This window comes from Pristiophorus japonicus, chromosome 9, assembly GCF_044704955.1.
Source record: "Pristiophorus japonicus isolate sPriJap1 chromosome 9, sPriJap1.hap1, whole genome shotgun sequence".
In the NCBI taxonomy this organism is placed as follows: Eukaryota; Metazoa; Chordata; class Chondrichthyes; family Pristiophoridae; genus Pristiophorus; species Pristiophorus japonicus.
In genome coordinates this window covers 4,814,179-4,831,862 of record NC_091985.1, presented here as the reverse complement: position 1 = coordinate 4,831,862, position 17,684 = coordinate 4,814,179, and the positions used below count along the sequence as shown (strand labels likewise).

The 17,684-nt window shown below is 56.8% G+C and overlaps 1 protein-coding gene across 3 annotated transcripts in view; it reads left to right on the top strand.

The window, feature by feature from the left end:
- LOC139272919 (protein-tyrosine kinase 2-beta-like) overlaps window positions 1-17,684 on the top strand; it is a 256,360-nt gene that overhangs the window by 116,731 nt on the left and 121,945 nt on the right. For all 3 annotated transcript variants that reach the window (XM_070889030.1, XM_070889028.1, XM_070889029.1), the window contains exon 7: window positions 9,681-9,735. In XM_070889030.1, coding sequence (XP_070745131.1) covers window positions 9,681-9,735 — 55 coding nt within the window. The remainder of the gene's footprint in view (window positions 1-9,680; window positions 9,736-17,684) is intronic.

Sequence of the window (17,684 nt, the reverse complement as noted above, 5' to 3'; positions counted from 1 at the left end):
GGCTAAGGTTTGGCAGATGGAATACAATGTCGGAAAGTGTGAGGTCATCCACCTTGGGGAAAAAAAACAGTAAAAGGGAATATTATTTGAATGGGGAGAAATTACAACATGCTGCGGTGCAGAGGGACCTGGGGGTCCTTGTGCATGAAACTCTTTTGGAGTTTACCTGAAAAAACAAACATTAAACGGTGCCACCCGACCTGGGTGACACACCAGACATTTACAAGGCCCTTTTTTTTCTTTTTTGTGGTTTTTTTTTGTGTTTTTTTTTGTGTGTTTTTTTTGGGCACTAAAATCACTTTTTCCTCCAGTGCCCCCTATAAAAGGGGAGGGGGACACTAAAAGCACCGGCAATTAAAACAAATTAAACTTTAAAACATAAAATCAAATTAAAATTTGGTTGCCGGGCGTGATGATGCACTCCAGTCCCTCCGGTGCCCACCTCTCGCGGAAGGCCGCGAGCGTACCGGTGGACACCGCATGCTCCATCTCCAAGGACACCCTGGACCGGATGTAAGAGCGGAAGAGAGGCAGGCAGTCAGGTTGAACGACCCCCTCGACTGCCCGCTGCCTGGACCGGCTGATGGCACCCTTGGCCGTGCCCAGGAGCAGTCCTACGAGGAGGCCCTCGGACCTACCCGCTCCCCTCCGCACAGGGTGCCCAAAGATCAGGAGAGTGGGACTGAAGTGCAGCCAGAATTTCAGGAGCAGCCCCTTTAGATAATGAAACAGGGGCTGCAACCTCGTGCACTCAGTAAAAACATGGAACACGGACTCCTCCAGACCGCAGAAATTGCAGGCGGCCTGGGAGTCCGTGAACCGGCTTAAAAATTTGTTGCATGGCACTGCTCCGTGCACCACCCTCCAGGCCAAGTCCCCGATGAATAGTGGGAGGACTCCCGCGTAGAGTGCTCTTCATCGGGGACCCCCGCCTCCTCCGGACGGCAAGATGGTACGCCATGGCGTGTCCGGACGGCCGGCGAGGATGGCAAAGTTGAGGGTGTGCAGGAGCAGCCCGTACAGGAAACCCCTCCGCGCGGAACTGAAAGGCACGGAGGGGATTTCCTCGAGGCGGCTCAAGTTGTGAGGCGCCGGCTCCCGAGGGAGGTTCCGGGGTTTGGCGCCGATGAGGAATTCCGTCCGGACGGGGGTCAGTTCGGACGGGATCTCCCCATGTGCTTGAGCCTCCTCGATGCACCTAATGGAGTCAGGGCCCAGAGCTGTTTTTAGCGACTCGATGGCATCGGCCACGTGGCGGACGTTGGCAGAATTTAGGCGCCGCGCCAGCGTGTCTGGCGCCATCCAGCCCGCTCCTCCGCCATCGAGCAGGTCCCTGACCCTGGTCACCTCACCAGCCACAGCCCTCTCTTCCGACCGCCACATAAAACCTCGGTCGTGGAGGTACGGATTCCCGAGCAGCGGCTCCTGCAGGACGGCCGCCACTCCAGCCGGCGGAGAGCTGCGCTTGGTGGAGAATTTGTTCCAGACCCTGATAAGGTCCCTGTAAAAGACAGACAGCTCCCGGAGGGTGGTCCTGGCACCCCCCAAGTTCACAAACAGGAGCTGCGTGTCGTAGTTGATGCCGTGCTGCTGGCGGAAGAAATACCTCGCCAGAGCACACCACCTAGGAGGGGGCTCGACGTAAAGGTATCTCTGCAGGGTCTGAAGACGGAAAGTCGCGAGCTGGGTGCTGACGCACACCAATGACTGACCGCCCTCCTCAAGCGGGAGGCTCAGGACCGCGGCAGAGACCCAGTGCTTCCTGTTATTCCAGAAGAAGTCCACCAGCTTCTTCTGTATCTTGGCGACAAACGCAGGGGGAGGGGTCAAAGTGACCAGCCGGTACCACAGCATTGCGGCCACCAGCTGGTTTATGACTAGCGCTCGACCCCTGTAGGACAGCACTCGGAGCAGTCCTGTCCAGCGCCCTAGGCGAGCGGCGACCTTGGCCTCCAGCTCCTGCCAGTTCGCCGGCCAGGCTTCCTCGTCGGGGCCAAGGTAGACTCCCAGATAGAGGAGATGGGTCGTGCTCCAGGCAAAAGGCCTGAGCTCCTCCGGCAGGGAGTCCACCCGCCACTGACCCACCAGGAGTCCGGAACATTTCTCCCAGTTGATCCTGGCGGAGGACGCGGCCGAGTAAATCTCCTGGCACTCACGCATCCTCCGCAGGTCAGCGGGATCCTCTACCGCGAGGAGCACGTCATCGGCGTAAGCCGAGAGGACGACCTCCACGCCCGGCCCTTGCAGAGCCAGTCCCGTCAACCTCGTCCACAAGAGGCGCAGGAAAGGCTCCACGCAAACGGCGTATAACTGGCCGGACATGGGGCATCCCTGGCGCACCCCTCTCCTAAAGCGAAGGGGCGCCGTCAAGGACCCGTTAACCTTAATCAGACACTCCGCGGCAGCGTACAAAAGTCGGATCCGGGCGACGAAATGCGTCCCGAACCCGAAAGCGCGCAGAGTTCCGAACAGATAGTCGTGATCCACCCTGTCGAACGCCTTCTCTTGGTCGAGGGATAGGAAGGCGACCGACAGACCAGCCTCCTGGGAACAATGGATGAGGTCCCGGACCAGATGGATGTTATCGTGGATTGTCCGGCCCGGGACCGTGTAGGACTGGTCGGGGTGGATCATGTGGTCCAGCACGGCACCAAGGCGAGCAGACATCGCCCTGGCGAAGATTTTGTAGTCCGTGCTGAGGAGGGAGACCGGGCGCCAGTTCTTAAGGAGGCGGAGATCGCCCTTCTTAGGCAGCAGGACGATGACTGCCCTGCGCCAAGAGAGGGGCATCTCCCCGGTCGCCAGACTTTCCCCCAGGACCCGCGCGTAGTCGCTCCCCAGGACGTCCCAGAACGCCCTGTGGAACTCCACGGTCAGCCCGTCCAGCCCCGGGGATTTTCCCCTCGAGAGCCGGGCGAGGGCACCGGTCAGCTCCGCCAGGCTTAGCGGAGCTTCCAGATTTTCGGCGCCCTCCGGGCCGACCTTCGGCATGTCCTCCCACAAAACTCTACGCACTTCCTCGCTGGACGGATCCGGAGAGAACAGAGCTCCGTAATATTCACGGGCCCTGTTGTTGACGCCCTCCGGATCCGAGACGAGAGAGCCGTCGTCGGCCAGCAGCGTCAAGAGCTGCTTACGGACACTCTGCCTTTTTTCCAGTGAGTAGAAGAAGGGGGAGCCGCGGTCCAGATCCCGCAGGAACCGGATCCGCGACCTCACGAACGCGTCTCGGGACCCGACGAGCTGCAGGTCCTTCAGCGCGGCCTTCTTCGCTTCGTACACCATCCGCAGGGCCGGGTCCTGGACGACTTGACCGAGACGGGCTTCCAGGTCGAGCACCTCTTTTTCTAGGCGCCCGACTCTGGCCGCCCGCCTCTTGGTCGACACCCTCGTGTACTCTTGACAGAAGACGCGGACGTGAGCCTTGCCCACGTCCCACCATAGCCTCAAGGAGGGGAAGCCCCCCTGCTTCCTTCTCCAGTCGGACCAGAATCGACGGAACGAGTCCTGGAACCGCACGTCCTCCAGCAGCCGGTTGTTAAAGTGCCAGTACGCGGACCCCGTCCTCGCGCGGAGCGAAGCGAGCTCCGCCCACACCAGGTGGTGGTCCGAACACGGCACCGGCCGTATGGAGGCCGCCGGGACGCAGGAAACGTACGCCCGAGACACGTAAAGGCGGTCGACTCTAGACCATCCAACTCCAGGCCTCACCCAAGTAAAGGCGCTGGAGTCGGGGTGGAGATTTCGCCAGACGTCCACCATGTCGAAGGACCCGACCAGGTCCCTCAACTTCTCCATCGCCGTCATGCTCTGCGGGGCACCGGAGCGGTCCCTCGCCTCGAGGGTGCAGTTAAAATCCCCCCCGAGGACAATGCAGTCGCCGACGTCGACGGAGCCAAGGAGAGCGGACACCTCTTCGAAGAAGCGCGTCTGCTGCGGGCCGGGATGAGGGGCGTACACGTTCACGAGATGGAGCGGCACGTCCCCCAGGCGAACCGTGACGTGCAGCAAGCGGCCTGGCACGGGCTCCTCGACCCCCAAGATCTCCGGCTGAAAATGCGGGCCCAGCAAGATGGCCACCCACTAGAAATGGCGGTGAGGTGGTTCATGCGGACCTCTCCTTGCCATTCCAGGAGCCACGTGGCTTCGTCTCCCGGAACGGTGTGGGTTTCTTGCAGGAAGCACACCGCATATTTCCCCTCCCACAGGAGCGACAAATTGTCAAATCTACGGCGTGCCCCTCTGCCGCCGTTGATGTTGAGGCTGGCTATGGTTATCTTCATGGCAAAAGCATAGTGCAACCTCTACCTTAACCTATTGTGGGGGAGGGAGCGGAGTCTTTTGTTGACCTCCACTCCCTCAGCAGCCCAGCGAGGAACCCTTTGAGCCGGCACAGCTCAAGGCCTTGCGCCTTTAATAAGGGCCCGCCCGGGGCCATGGTTTTAGCGGCGGCGCGGACGGACGCGACGAGCAGCCCCGGCTCGGACCATCTTTCCAGGGCCAGACGGGCTTGGTTGCGGCGACCCTGGCTCTGGACCAAAAAGTCCCGGAGTTCCTCTACGGGAATGAGGAGGGTCTCAGCGGCGGCCGCGAGCAGATCCACCGCCTCACTGGCGATGGACTCGAGATCTTCTCCCGCGTCCTCCACCGAGTCCCCGTCCCCCTCCGGGAGGTCGCCGCTAGCAGCCGGCCCGTCGACCGCACGAGGTACGGCAAACAGCCCGGCCGCTCCATCCGGCCCTGGCTCTGCCCCGATCCCACCCCCAGGATCGTCGGCAGAGGAGTCCCCACTGGGCTCTTTTAGAATTGGTGCTGGGTCGGGAAGCGACAGCGGAAGGGGTTCCCCCTCCGCCCCAGGAACCGGGGAACACGGAGAGACCTGGTCTAGGAAATTCTCCAGGCCCTCCAAGTGCTCCAGCTCCAAAGTAGGGGGCGAGGGTGGGTGTTCCTCCCCCTCCCCGCCGCCACCCCCCGGCCCAGCATTTACGGTGTCATTAAAATCACTAGATTGTGTTTCTGCCGGGTCGAGTGACTCCCGGGGGAAGTTGGGTATTGGCTGGGCGGGCTCAGGTTCGGCCTTTTCGGCCTCGCCCGCCTCAGTCCCCGGGCCGCCCGGCCCGGCGGCAATGCATTTCTCCGCTGGCCCCACGCCCCCCACGACAGGCAGATCTTCCACTCCATCCCCGGGAGGCAGAGGCTGGGCAGCCTCGACTGCCCCACCCTCCCCGGGGACAGACTCCTCCCGCCTACAGCGCAGTGTGGGGGCGCTGGTGGGGGACGCGGGACACGCGGCGGGCACCGACTCCTCCGCGGAGGGATGTTGTTCCCCCCCCGCCTCATTGGAGCGGCGCCTCCTTTTTTTCCTGGGGGGGCACGGAGACAGGGAGACCTCCATGTCTGCCGAGGCCTCCCGCTCCGCCCCCCCCTTTTCCTTATCTTGCCCGCGCCCGGGCCCCTCTGCGGTATTGGTCAAGGGCTCGAGCACGGGCTCAGGGCACCCCGCGCTCGCCGGTGACGGGGTTGGGCCGAGCGCAGTGAACAGCTTGTCTGGCGCACCGAGGGGACCCGCCTCTAGATGTTTCTCCTTGTTCCGCGCCTTCTTTTCGATCGGACGCTCTCCCTCCCCCCCGCCGGAGGCCCTGAAAACAAAGGCCCCCGACGATGCCCGCGCACCCACAGCTCCCGGCACGCGGACGCAACTAGGGGGAGGGGTGGCGGCGGCGCCAGCCTTGGCCGCCTTCGGTGGTTTGGCGGCCTTGGAGGCGGGGCAGTTCTTGCGAACGTGCCCCACCTCCCTGCAGGCATGGCACCGCACGCCGTCCGACGTCCAGAAGACGCGGTAGGCAGTCCCCTCGTGCACCACATTAAAGTGCCCTTCTGTCACGTCCTCCCGCGCCAGCCGGACAAAGAGCTGGCGGCGGAAGGAGAACACGTGGCGCAGGCTGTTCTCCCTGAGGCCGAGCGGTATGGGGTTGATCCCCGACCTTACCTCCCCCAGTTGTTGTAGGTGAGGGAGGAGGAGCTCAGCGGAAACAAAGGGCGGGACGTTCGATAGAATGACCCTCTGCGCGGTGGCCTCGAGAGGATCCACCGGCAGGAACGTCCCGCCCACCGTGAGCCCCTTTTCAAGGGCCAGGGACACCGCCCGCTCCGACCCCAGGAAGAACACGGCCTTCCCAGACATCTTGGAGGCTGCGACAATGGCCGAGGGGCCGACTACCCCAGCCATCGCCCGCACGCACTCCTCGATGGTCATTGTGGGGTGAGTGTAGCTCTTGACCCCGTGTTTCTTGGTGATAAGTCTGAATGGTGGCAGGGCAGCAGGTGGCGCAGGAGGTGCCGTGGATGTGGATGCCGCCTGCGCATAAGTCCTAGCTGGCCCTGCCACCGGCGTAGATGGGGTCGCCATCACGGGGTCCCTTTAAGGGCTACACCCACCCCAAAGTCACAGGCCTTAATGGTCTTTAAATGGCCTCGTTTAATAGACTGAGCAGAGGAGCCCTTAACGAGGCACACCTCTCCCCTAGTTGACAATTGGGGAGGGGCCTTGCTCCCTCTGCTCAGTTGTCTTAATTGTTTTATATTTTTCCAATCAATTTGGGAGGAAAAAGGCTCTCAGAGAGAGAGGGGAGAGACAGAGTAACAGAGAAAGAGAGAGGGGGGTGGGAAGGGGGGAAACTGCGAGGGCAGGTCTCCCCTCACAGCTGTGGGTGGGTGCAATCCCCAGATGGCAAACAAAAATAGTCGTTGGGGTGGTCTTCGGGTGAGGGGAGAAGATGTCTTCACCTGGGGCAGCTGGAGCCACACAGGCACACACTCCCAACGATGTTAATTAGGGTGGATTAATTGTTTCTTCAGCCTGGTGGCTCCAGCTATCCCAGGCTAGGCAATGGGGGAGGGGTGCTTCAAAGGTGTGTGGGGCCTAATTGTAAGCAAGGCCCCCACACACACTTCCACACACACACACACACACCCCCCGCGATGTTCCGGCCCCCGACTGGTCTTCTTTCCTCCCCCCACCGATGCAGCAAAGTCTTTTAGGGACTGCACCAATACACCCACCTGTAGAATGGTAGAGTCTCCCTCCTTCCACACTGGATGTTGTTGTTGGACTTTCCCCCTCTCTCCAACTCTTTGTAGAAATGGTGAAGTTGTTCAAGTTTTCTGCTTTTTCCTTCTCTCCCTCTGGGTGAAAGTTGGTGGTGAAGCCCCTTCCTTCCTTCCTTCCTTCCTTCCTTCCTTCCTTCCTTCTCTTCCTGGGCTAATTCACAGGCCCAGCCAGGAGCAAAAGCAGCAGCTCCTTCTCTCACTGCTCACAGCTCCAACTGTTTAGGCCACGCCTCCACTGCTCCACAATTGGCCCAGGTGCAGCAGGTAATCAGGAAGGCGAATGGAATGTTGGCCTTCATTGCGAGAGGGATGGAGTACAAAAGCAGGGAGGTCCTGCTGCAACTGTATAGGGTATTGGTGAGGCCGCACCTGGAGTACTGCGTGCAATTTTGGTCACCTTACTTAAGGAAGGATATATTAGCTTTGGAAGGGGTACAGAGACGATTCACTCGGCTGATTCCGGAGGTGAGGGGGTTACCTTATGATGATAGATTGAGTAGACTGGGTCTTTACTCGTTGGAGTTCAGAAGGATGAGGGGTGATCTTTTAGAAACATTTAAAATCATGAAAGGGATAGACAAGATAGAGGCAGAGAGGTTGTTTCCACTGGTCGGGGAGACTAGAACTAGGGGGCACAGCCTCAAAATATGGGGGAGCCAATTTAAAACTGAGTTGAGAAGGAATTTCTTCTCCCAGAGGGTTGTGAATCTGTGGAATTCTCTGCCCAAGGAAGCAGTTGAGGCTAGCTCATTGAATGTATTCAAGTCAGAGATAGATAGATTTTTAACCAATAAGGGAATTAAGGGTTACGGGGAGAGGGCGGGTAAGTGGAGCTGAGTCCACGGCCAGATCAGCCATGATCTTGTTGAATGGCGGAGCAGGCTCGAGGGGCTAGATGGCCTACTCCTGTTCCTAATTCTTATGTTCTTATGTTGATTGGTGCTACTGTTCAGTGGGCAGCACTCTCCATTCACTGCCCAATGGAAACATAGAAAATAGGTGCAGGAGTAGGCCATTCAGTCCTTCGAGCCTGCACCACCATTCAATAAGATCATGGCTGATCATTCCCTCAGTACCCCTTTTCTGCTTTCTCTCCATACCCCTTGATCCCCTTAACCGTAAAAGCCATATCTAACTCCCTCTTGAATATATCCAGTGAACTGGCATCAACAACTCTCTACGGCAGGAAATTCCACAGGGTAACAACTCTCTGAGTGAAGAAGTTTCTCCTCATCTCAGTCCTAAATGGCCTACCCTTTATCCTAAGACTATGACCCCTTGTTCTGGACTTCTCCAACATCGGGAATATTCTTCCCGCATCTAGCCTGTCCAGTCCTGTCAGAATCTTATATGTTTCTATGAGATCCCCTCTCATCCCTTCTAAACTCCAGTGAATAAAGACCCAGTTGATCCAGTCTCTCCTCATATGACATTCCAGCCATCCCTGGAATCAGTCTGGTGAACCTTCGCTGCACTCCCTCAATAGCAAGAATGTCCTTCCTCAGATTAGGAGACCAAAACTGAACACAATATTCCAGGTGAGGCCTCACTAAGGCCCTGTACAACTGCAGTAAGACCTCCCTGCTTCTATATTCAAATCCCCTAGCTATGAAGGCCAACATACCATTTGCTTTCTTCACCGCCTGCTGTACCTGCATGCCCACTTTCAGTGACTGATGAACCATGACGCCCAGGTCTCGTTGCACCTCGCCTTTTCCTAGTCTGCCGCCATTCAGATAATATTTTGCCCCCAAAGTGGATAACCTCACATTTATGCACATTATACTGCATCTGCCATGTATTGGCCCGCTCACCTAACCTGTCCAAATCACTCTGCAGCCTCTTAGCGTCCTCCTCACCGCTCACACCACCCAGTTTAGTGTCATCTGCAAACTTGGAGATATTACACTCTATTCCGTCATCTAAATCATTAATGTATATTGTAAATAGCTGGGGTCCCAGCACTGAACCCTGCGGCACTCCACTAGTCACTGCCTGCCATTCTGAAAAGGACCCATTTATCCCGACTCTCTGCTTCCTGTCTGACAACCAGTTCTCTATCCATGTCAGTACATTACCCCCAATATCATGTGCTTTGATTTTGCACACCAATCACTTGTGTGGGACCTTGTCAAAAGCCTTCTGTTTCTCCGCCCCGCTCCGTATCCTCCCATTTATTGTGTATTCCCTTGCCTTGTTGCCCCTCCCCAAACTACCTCTCACTTTTCCGGATGGAATTCCATTTTCCACTTCTCTGCCCACCTGACCAGTTCATCGACATCTTGCTCCTCGGGAAATGTCTACCGAGTTCCTCCTCGGTGTTACAGATGTTTATTACAGGAACACTAGCAGAGCCTGGTCAGTGGTGACTATTTCCTCCGTTCAGGCCTCACTGGGGTCTGGTGCTGATCCAACCACTCAATTTCACGCTGGCGTCCTGGTGGTTATGTGCCTGTTACATGGGTGTGTTCTTCCCCCTGGTAACTTGGACCTGTCCTTGAACATCACGCAGATGATGCAGTGACTATTTAATAATATTTTCTGACCTATTTTCATCTTTCTCTTTAAAGGAAGGAGGTTGGTCTTGATTTGTTCTTTCCGAAACAGTTGCAGGAAAGTATGAAGGTAAGAATCCACCTTGTGTTCAGACGTTGAATCGCTAATTATTTGCTCACTCTAACATGACTTTTGTTTTATTTGTTCCTGGGAGGTCCCTGGCCAAGGCCGGCATTTATGGCCCGTCCCTAATTGCCCCTTGAGAAGGTGGTAGTGAGTCCCCTTCTTGAACCGCTGCAGTCCGTGTGGTGAAGGTACTCCCACAGTGCTGTTAGGGAGGGAGTTCCAGGATTGTGACCCAGCGACGATGAAGGAACGGCCGATATATTTCCCAGTCAGGATGGTGTGTGACTGGGAGGGGAACGTGGAGGTGGTGGTGTTCCCATGCACCTGCTGCCCTTGTCCTTCTAGGTGGTAGAGGTCGCGGGTTTGGGAGGTGCTGCCGAAGAAGCCTTGGCGAGTTGCTGCAGTGCGTCTTGTTGTAAGGGGTTCTCGGGGAGTGTTGTTGTGCCTTGGGTGTCTCTCTCTGGGCTTCTACCCTCACAGCTTATGCCTGGCCTGTGAGGTACCCTGGGTGCTGCAAGAGCACCCCTGGAGAGACTGTGTCCACAGCTGATGAAGGGGGTTTTGAGACTCGTGCGTCCCCACAGCTTATGCCTAGCCTGTGAGGCACCTGTGAGTGTCAAACACACCTAACCCCTTCTTCCCTAGCGTTTTCGAGGCGCTCCTAGCTTCCCTTACACGGTTCTGACATAAGACTCACGATCAGGAGATGTAATACAATAGAACTGAGACAAGGTGATTCCAAGAGGAACTTTAGGCTTCCAATTTATTTGACAAGGTGTATCTCAACAAACAGCAATACACCAACAAAACAATCCCTCTAAATCCCACTAAACGGACACAACAAAATCTTTACACAAGTTTAGCAGTACAATGCCCAACCTCCCACCTTTCCTGGCCTAACTGAGTTGGGAGTTCAGGGGACCAGAGGTTATACTCACTACTGTGCCTTCTGCAGTCTGGTGGTTTGTTTCTTCTATCTTTGGTGTCTTCGGACACTGGTTTTCCTTCAGTGTCGAGAGGCTTGCTGGTTGTTGGATCACGAGAGCAGGGAACCACACACAATGTGTCAGACACCACTTTTTATAGCCAGATTATCCAGTCCGCCGCTCGTGCTGAAATCGATCCTTCCCATTGGTGGGCTTTGTGATTTTGAAAAATGCAGCAGTTTTAGATCATTGCGGGTTTTTTCCACTGATGTTAACCTACTCAAGGTTTGAGAGGGTGTTGATTGTGTTGGCCTCCTGTAGCCATTGTGTAGGCCCTTGGGTTGTTTTGGGTTCCCTAGTTTTCTGAAGGTCTGCATGATTTCCCTCCATAGTGTAAACATGGGGAAGACAATAGCCCGATAATGGCTGTGGGTCAGTCCCACAGTTTTCGAGCAAGTGCTCTCCCATTGGCTTGAAAGCCCCATGCTTCGGGCTGACTCTGTCCCACCATTGGCCCTCCGGTGTCCTCCCCCGTCCAATCACTGCTCTGCCAAGGTCAAACCGTCTCGGTTTCAATTCACAGCACAGACCGATCCCATAGCCCTTTTCCTTCTGGGTAAAATGAGGGGGTTTTCGTCCTCCCCTACATTGTAGATGGTACACACTGCAGCCAGGGGGCGCCGGTGGTGGAGGGAGTGAATGTTGAAGGTGGTGGATGGGGTGCTGATCAAGTGGCTGCTTTGTCCTGGATGGTGTCAAGATTCTTGTGTTGTTGGAGCTGCACTCATCCAGGCAAGTGGAGAGTATTCCATCACACTCCTGACTTGTGCCTTGTAGATGGTGGAAAGGCTTTGGGGAGTCAGGAGGTGAGACACTCGCTGATCTGCTCTTGTGGCCACAGTATTTATGTGGCTGGTCCAGTTAAGTTTCTGGTCTATGGTGACTATTTGTTCAGGGATGATCTGATCGAAGTTTTCAGGATATTAAGGGGAACTGATAGGGTAGATAGAGCGACACTATTCCCGATGGCTGGGGAGTCTAGGACTAGGGGCGTAGTCTAAACATTAGAGCCAGACGTTCCAGGAGTGAAATTAGGAAACACTTCCACACACACGGTGGTAGAAATTTGGAACTCTCGTCCGCAAACGACAGTTAATGCGAGGTCAATTGTTAATTTTAAATCTGAGATTGCTGGTTTTTTGTTGACCAAAGGAATTAAGGGATATGGGCCAAAGGCGGGTATGTGGAGTTAGATCACAGATCACTAGTGATCTCATTGTAGGGCGGAACAGAAGTGACAGACTTCAGGAAGACACAGACGGGCTGGTGGGATGGGCGGGCACGGGGCAGATGAAATTTAACGCGGAAAAGTGTGAAGTGATACATTTTGGTAGAAAGTACGAGGAGAGGCAATATAAACTGAAGGGTACAATCCTAAAGTGGGTGCACGGACAGAGAGACCTGGGGTATATGGGCACAAATCACTGAAGGTGGCCGGGCAGTTTGAGAAAGCGGTTAAAAAAGCTTACGGGATCCTGGGCTTCATAAATAGAGGCATAGAGTACAAAAGCAAGGCAGTTATGATGAACCTGTAACAGGTTCAGCCCCAACTGGAGTATTGTGTCCAATTCAGGGCACCACACTTTAGGAAGGATTTGAAGGCTGTCATGTATTTCACCATCTTGCAATGACTATAAGTATGTAACTGTAACTCATGCATACTGTACCTGTACCCTTGTAATGCACACCCTGACCACAGGGAGTGAGCTTCTCACCTGGGCTTCCAGGTATAAAAGGGGAGGTCCCACCCAGGATCAGCACTCTTCAGTCCTAGGAATAAAGTGAAGGTCACAGAGTGACCGTGTCTGATATATCCATGCCTCGTGTGAGTTTGTAACAAGGTGCAGAGATATTACAAAGGCCTTAGAGAGGCTGCAGAAAAGATTTACGAGAATGGTTCCAGGGATGAGGGACTTCAGTTACGTGGAGAGACTGGAGAAGCTGGGGTTGTTCTCCTTGGAGCAGAGAAGGTTGAGAGGGGATTTGATCGAGGTGTTCAAAATCATGAGGGGTCTGGACAGAGTAGAGAGAGAGAAACTGTTCCCACTGGTGGAAGGGTCAGGAACCAGAGGACACAGATTTAAGGCGATTGGCAGAAGAACCAAAGGGGAGATGAGGAAAAACATTTTTACGCAGCGAGTGGTTAGGATCTGGAATGCACGGCCTGAAACATAGTGGAGACAGACTCAATCGTGGCTTTCAAAAGGGAGTTGGATAAGAACCTGAGAGAAAATATTTGCCGTGTTACGGGGAAAGGGGCGGGGGAGTGGGACTAGCTGAAGTGCTTTTGCAGAGAGCCGGCACGGGCTCGATGGGCCGAATGGCCTCCTTCTGTGCTGTGACCATTCTGTGTTTCTATGGGGGAGAAATCAGGATTGTTTGTACCCTCCGTTAGCTGGGGCACAAAGGACATTGCGACTGGGCACGGTCTCGCTAACGAGCCCCGCTAAAGGCGGCAGGAGTTTGCCGGCGACGGTAACTGGTCGCGCCCTGCTCCACCGTGCCGAACTTGATGATGTCATCACCAAGCGCAACGCCCTGTTTTCGCCCCGGAACAAAGATTGGCTCGTGCCCCTTGAAGTTGCGGCGGGCGATGACGACGATAGTGGCGGGCGATGTAGGACACTCGCCGGGCACCGCCGAGAGGGGAGGTGTCGGCCTTGTTGGAATACAGTGCCCTGTTGGCATGTTGCCTGTGGGGTCCGTGCTGCTGATGGCACAGCTCCCCACTCCCCGATGCTCCAGCTACCCCCTTTACTGAAGGGGGCAGCCCTTCCTACGTGGCAGCGCTCTCGGCCCAGTGCGTAGCGCAGAACCCCGATCCCTCTGCTGCCACCCCGTTAGAGCCCAGAGCAGAATTACAGCGCGTCATTTTGTGCTGTCCTGTCTCTCGTGTCCAATCAAACACTCCCAGGGCAGGTACAGGGGGTTAGATACAGAGTAAAGCTCCCTCTACACTGTCCCATCAAACACTCCCAGGGCAGGTACAGCACGGGGTTAGATACAGAGTAAAGCTCCCTCTACACTGTCCCATCAAACACTCCCAGGGCAGATACAGGGGGTTAGATACAGAGTAAAGCTCCCTCTACACTGTCCCATCAAACACTCCCAGGGCAGGTACAGCACGGGGTTAGATACAGAGTAAAGCTCCCTCTACACTGTCCCATCAAACACTCCCAGGGCAGATACAGGGGGTTAGATACAGAGTAAAGCTCCCTCTACACTGTCCCATCAAACACTCCCAGGGCAGGTACAGCACGGGGTTAGATACAGAGTAAAGCTCCCTCTACACTGTCCCATCAAACACTCCCAGGGCAGGTAACAGGGGGTTAGATACAGAGTAAAGCTCCCTCTACACTGTCCCATCAAACACTCCCAGGGCAGGTACAGGGGGTTAGATACAGAGTAAAGCTCCCTTTGGACATGGGGCACAAGTGACCTAGTCGAGCAGGATTACAGACACCAGCCCTGGACCCTGGTGTCTGTCGACCTCTGCTTTCACTGACGAAGGATGACCATACAGGGTCTAATAGCAAACTGAAAGGTATTTAGCCACGTGAAGAGGGCCAGATGGACGCTCGCAGACTGCCAGACAGTGTGCAGTTGGAACCCCAGCCACACTCTGCGTGTGGAACATTATTACCTGAAGACTCGATTTCCCCTCGCTGACAGGAAGCACTTTGGAGCAAAGGTCTGTTTTGTAGTCCTGCTCTCCTCCCACCATCGTTGTTCAACCTCTTCTTGGGTCTTTGATCAAAGGCCAAGGGAACAAAGGTGAGACAGAAAGTGCACCAGCCCCCTCCTGCCATGTGCTGTCACCCCCTCCCCTTCCCTCACCCTCCCTCCAGGTGCTGCTTCACCCCCTCCCCTTCCCTCACCCTCCCTCCAGGTGCTGCTTCACCCCCTCCCCTTCCCTCACCCTCCCTCCAGGTGCTGCTTCACTCCCTCCCCTTCCCTCACCCTCCCTCCATGTGCTGTCACCCCCTCCCCTTCCCTCACCCTCCCTCCAGGTGCTGCTTCACTCCCTCCCCTTCCCTCACCCTCCCTCCAGGTGCTGCTTCACCCCCTCCCCTTCCCTCACCCTCCTTTGCTCGTGTCGTCTCTCCTCCTCTCCACGCCCACACGTCTCACAGTGTCACGACCACAGGACGCCTCACAGCGCTTTACAGCCAACGAAGTACTTTTGGAGTGCAGTCACTGTTGTAATGTGGGAAACACGGCAACCAATTTACGCACAGCAAGCTCCCACACACAGCAATGTGATAATGACCAGATAATCTGTTTTTGTTATGTTGGTTGAGGGATAAATATTGGCCAGGACACTGGGGATAACTTTCTGGGAATAGTGTCTCATCTGGAAACGACCCCTCCGACAGTGCGGCACTCCCTCTGTACTGCCCCTCCGACAGTGCGGCACTCCCTCAGTACTGCCCCTCCGACAGTGCGGCGCTCCCTCAGCACTGCCCCTCCGACAGTGCGGCGCTCCCTCAGCACTGCCCCTCCGACAGTGCGGCGCTCCCTCAGCACTGCCCCTCCGACAGTGCGGCGCTCCCTCAGCACTGCCCCTCCGACAGTGCGGCGCTCCCTCAGCACTGCCCCTCCGACAGTGCGGCGCTCCCTCAGCACTGCCCCTCCGACAGTGCGGCGCTCCCTCAGCACTGCCCCTCCGACAGTGCGGCACTCCCTCAGCACTGCCCCTCCGACAGTGCGGCTCTCCCTCAGCACTGCCCCTCCGACATTGCGGCACTCCCTCAGCACTGCCCCTCCGACAGTGCGGCACTCCCTCAGTACTGCCCCTCCGACAGTGCGGCACTCCCTTAGTACTGCCCCTCCGACAGTGCGGCGCTCCCTCAGCACTGCCCCTCCGACAGTGCGGCACTCCCTCAGCACTGCCCCTCCGACAGTGCGGCGCTCCCTCAGTACTGCCCCTCCGACAGTGCGGGGCTCCCTCAGTACTGCCCCTCCGACAGTGCGGCGCTCCCTCAGCACTGCCCCTCTGACCGACAGTGCGGCACTCCCTCAGCACTGCCCCTCCGACAGTGCGGCGCTCCCTCAGCACTGCCCCTCCGACAGTGCGGCGCTCCCTCAGCACTGCCCCTCCGACAGTGCGGCACTCCCTCAGCACTGCCCCTCCGACAGTGCGGCTCTCCCTCAGCACTGCCCCTCCGACAGTGCGGCACTCCCTCAGCAATGCCCCTCCGACAGTGCGGCACTCCCTCAGTACTGCCCCTCCGACAGTGCGGGGCTCCCTCAGTACTGCCCCTCCGACAGTGCGGCACTCCCTCAGTACTGCCCCTCCGACAGTGCGGCGCTCCCTCAGTACTGCCCCTCCGACAGTGCGGCACTCCCTCAGTACTGCCCCTCCGACAGTGCGGCGCTCCCTCAGCACTGCCCCTCCGACAGTGCGGCGCTCCCTCAGCACTGCCCCTCCGACAGTGCGGCTCTCCCTCAGCACTGCCCCTCCGACAGTGCGGCACTCCCTCAGCACTGCCCCTCCGACAGTGCGGCACTCCCTCAGTACTGCCCCTCCGACAGTGCGGCACTCCCTCAGTACTGCCCCTCCGACAGTGCGGCGCTCCCTCAGTACTGCCCCTCCGACAGTGCGGGGCTCCCTCAGCACTGCCCCTCCGACAGTGCGGCGCTCCCTCAGCACTGCCCCTCCGACAGTGCGGCACTCCCTCAGCACTGCCCCTCCGACAGTGCGGCACTCCCTCAGTACTGCCCCTCCGACAGTGCGGGGCTCCCTCAGTACTGCCCCTCCGACAGTGCGGCACTCCCTCAGCACTGCCCCTCCGACAGTGCGGCACTCCCTCAGTACTGCCCCTCCGACAGTGCGGCACTCCCTCAGTACCGCCCCTCCGACAGTGCGGCGCTCCCTCAGTACTGCCCCTCCGACAGTGCGGCACTCCCTCAGTACTGCCCCTCCGACAGTGCGGCACTCCCTCAGTACAGAGGTGATAGCACTGAGCCAAGACTGAGATAGAAAAGTCAGGCAACTCTTCACATGAAAATATTGTATTCAATGTCACAAGTTACCTGTCGAGGATTTAAGAGTTTAAATATCTAGCTGGAATTACACAAAGTAGGGATGTATTCCCCGGAATTTAGAAGGTTAAGGGGTGATTTGGTTAAAGTTTTCGGGATATTAAGGGGAACAGATAGAGTAGACAGTGAGACACTATTCCTGCTGGTTGGGGAGTCTAGGACTAGGGCGCGTAGTCTTTTAATTAGATCCAGAGGTTCCAGGAGTAAAATTAGGAAACACTTCCACACACACGGTGGTGAGCTTTGGAACTCTCGTCCGCAAACTGCAATTGATGCTGGATCCATTGTTAATTTTAAATCTGAGATTGATAGCTTTTTGTTAACCAGAGGTATTAAGGGATATGGGCCAAAGACGGGTATGTGGAGTTAGGTCGCAGATCAGCCATGGTCTCACTGAATGGAGGAACAGGCTCGAGGGGCTGAATGGGCCTCCTCCTGTTCCTGTGTAACAGGCTCGAGGGGCTGAATGGTCTCCTCCTGTTCCTGTGTAACAGGCTCGAGGGGCTGAATGGCCTCCTCCTGTTCCTGTGTAACAGGCTCGAGGGGCTGAATGGCCTCCTCCTGTTCCTGTGTAACAGGCTCGAGGGGCTGAATGGCCTCCTCTTGTTCCTGTGTAACAGGCTCGAGGGGCTGAATGGGCCTCCTCCTGTTCCTGTGTAACAGGCTCGAGGGGCTGAATGGGCCTCCTCCTGTTCCTGTGTAACAGGCTCGAGGGGCTGAATGGCCTCCTCCTGTTCCTGTGTAACAGGCTCGAGGGGCTGAATGGCCTCCTCCTGTTCCTGTGTAACAGGCTCGAGGGGCTGAATGGCCTCCTCCTGTTCCTGTGTAACAGGCTCGAGGGGCTGAATGGGCCTCCTCCGGTTCCTGTGTAACAGACTCGAGGGGCTGAATGGGCCTCCTCCTGTTCCTGTGTAACAGGCT